Source organism: Antrostomus carolinensis, unplaced genomic scaffold, assembly GCF_000700745.2.
Source record: "Antrostomus carolinensis isolate BGI_N321 unplaced genomic scaffold, ASM70074v2 scaffold14446, whole genome shotgun sequence".
NCBI classification, from domain to species: domain Eukaryota; kingdom Metazoa; phylum Chordata; class Aves; order Caprimulgiformes; family Caprimulgidae; genus Antrostomus; species Antrostomus carolinensis.
The window spans coordinates 1-2,473 of record NW_010322595.1 but is presented as its reverse complement, the minus strand read 5'-3'; the positions used below and the strand labels follow the sequence as shown (position 1 = coordinate 2,473).

General features: G+C 39.9%; 1 protein-coding gene across 1 annotated transcript; it reads right to left on the bottom strand.

Annotated features, from left to right (window-relative positions):
- Window positions 1-248: 248 nt before the first annotated feature.
- Window positions 249-2,351, bottom strand: CENPS (centromere protein S; the record flags this gene model as incomplete). The annotated part of the gene is made up of 4 exons (XM_010170290.2): window positions 249-404; window positions 1,088-1,154; window positions 1,796-1,829; window positions 2,197-2,351. Coding segments are annotated over 4 exons (412 nt in total), but the record flags the coding sequence as incomplete, so codon positions are not given.
- Between the last annotated feature and the right edge of the window lie 122 nt (window positions 2,352-2,473).

Genomic DNA, 2,473 nt, shown 5'->3' with positions numbered 1-2,473 from the left:
AGGATTTTCCCTTTAATAACAGAAATATACCTTTTAGTGAGCACTTAAGGCATTTTGGCTATAAGCTTTACTGAATTCTGACAGATCTTTCATTTTCAGAACAAAAAAAATCATCTAATCGTGTTCATCTAAAAACCTAAAGATTCATTACTGTTGCTAACCTGCAAGAGGAATATCTAATAGCCTAAAACTTTAGTTCATCTAGGATAATAAGAGAAAATGACCAGACACATTACTTGAAAGGTAAATCATGCCATGTTGGAATCTTCACTTTCAGTCACAGCTGCTTCTTGTTCCCCAGAAGTTCTCCCTCCCTTAGCTGCACTGGACTTCTTTTTCTTCTTCTCCTTTTGCTCCATGTTACTTGCTGCAAGCTCTTCACTCTTCTGGGTTATGTACTTTAGCTGAGAACAATAAACTAATCAGTCATCTACTGAGGAACTTCATTTATTAATGAGAAATTAGAGAGAAAGGTTTAAGAGAAATTAACAAGGCAAATTCTTATTACAAAAGATGACAGATACTCCAGAGAAGGCTGACAAACATCAATTAGTTTTAACTCTTGCACAAAGCCCTCAGTCTAAGCTGGATATCCACAGATACTGAAATGCCCTGGCAAGACTAGGATTTATAAATGAATGTTCCATCCATCTCTAGAATCAAGACAACAACATTAGCAGTTACTCAGAGTTGTAGTTTGCAAGGTGGATTCAAGCTGTTCCTGACCTTAGGCTCAAAGGAACACAATATCAGGAAAAAACAAAGTCATTTACTTCCAAGATTGACAATGCTGTAAAGTGTCTCTTTATTGCACTTTTGTACCTGGAACCTCAGCAGCCCTGTTGCAACGAGAACGTTGCTGCTTGAGTCACAATCAGTCTGTGTTCCCACAGTAAGGCATAATGTCATGAAGCAAAATAAGATGAAATTTAAAATATCACTGGGTTGTGCCCATCCATCATCAATGAGCCAGTGAAATTGCTTAAGCAACAGTTGCTTCATCATCTGTAGCCTTTATTCAAATACTCTTAGGAATTAACCAATTGGCTTAAGAATGTTGTGAGACAGAAAATACAGTGAATCTCACCAAAGAATTGCTCCTTCTAGCCAATAGCTTCACATCTTCTGTAGTGACTGTGCTTCGTTTTGCATGCCTGCATAAAATTAAAGATACTCCTCAATGTGTTTGCCAACACTGGTTGTAAGAGGCCATAGAGCATCTAACTCAGAACTCTGTAACTAAAAGGGCTTAATAGGGACCCAATAAACCAAACATGCCTGTCTTTTCCAACTATAATACACGAAAACCTATTTTACAAGTTTGTACAGGTACGTCTAAGTTCCCACACTTCCTGAGTAAAAACAGTAGAATTTAGCAACCAGAACTTCAAGTACCACTTGAATTTCCATTCCCTCTTACTTGCCAGTAGGTCACTGTGTTAAATTTTGACTCCTTAAAACATTTCCTTACCTCCTTGGAGCAACCCAATGAAACACAGGCATGCTAGTAAGCATCTGTCACTCCCAAACCATCCAGTATTGCTATGTATCAATACATTTGACAATTACATACAGTCATTAATATAAACAATCACTTGTACCACAAAAATGAATTTGCAAGATCAGGAGGAACCTCCAAGGGAATATCTATTCCCTGACTTCACAGTCACTGTTTAATCAGGCAATAGAACCCTTTAAAACTTGAATTGCAAGACATATTTTAAAGATTATCTAGTTATTGGAGCTGACTAATAAAAAAGGAGCTTTTGTAACAATCAAGTGTTCCAATACCTACCTTGCAAACATTTCAAGGTCTTTTGCAAAGTTCTCTGGAGAAAACACAAAGACAGCACATATTTTAAAATGCTAACTCTGAGTAGGAAGAGATTCATAACACAGTTCTAACTGTTACAAAGGTGTAACTGCAAATTATCCAAGTTAGTTATGAGAAGTGACCACAGCTTGTTATTACGTGCCACTCTGTTGCACAGGCAGGTGGCCCACACGGTATTCCCACATACATCCAAAAGCTCTTTCCAAAGTCTGAAAAATAGGATCACTATTTCTTGTACTTTTAAAAATGCAATGCAAGAAACAATGCATGAGTGATACCTAGCTCCACTGCTACTTTTTAAAAAAGCATGGTTTCTGCAGCAATTGCTCTCAAACAAATAGGTAATACGCAAACTTCTGTACCACACTGCCTGAAGGTGATCTCTGAAATAGCCGCGATGGTTTGTTTGCTGAATTGCATCTCTTTGTCCTCTGCAACATCCTGAACCAGGCAGCCAACCGTGTAGTGAACCGCAGCCTTCAGCCTCTGGAAGGAGCCAAGGCGGGAGAGGTCAGTTCTCCGCAGACGGACGTTTCCAGGCCCCAGCACATCCCGCACCACACACCCATCACTCAGTGCCCCATTCCCGCCCCGGATCCATCTTGTCCCGGCCTCGGCGTGTTGGGAGCGGGGCCGAGG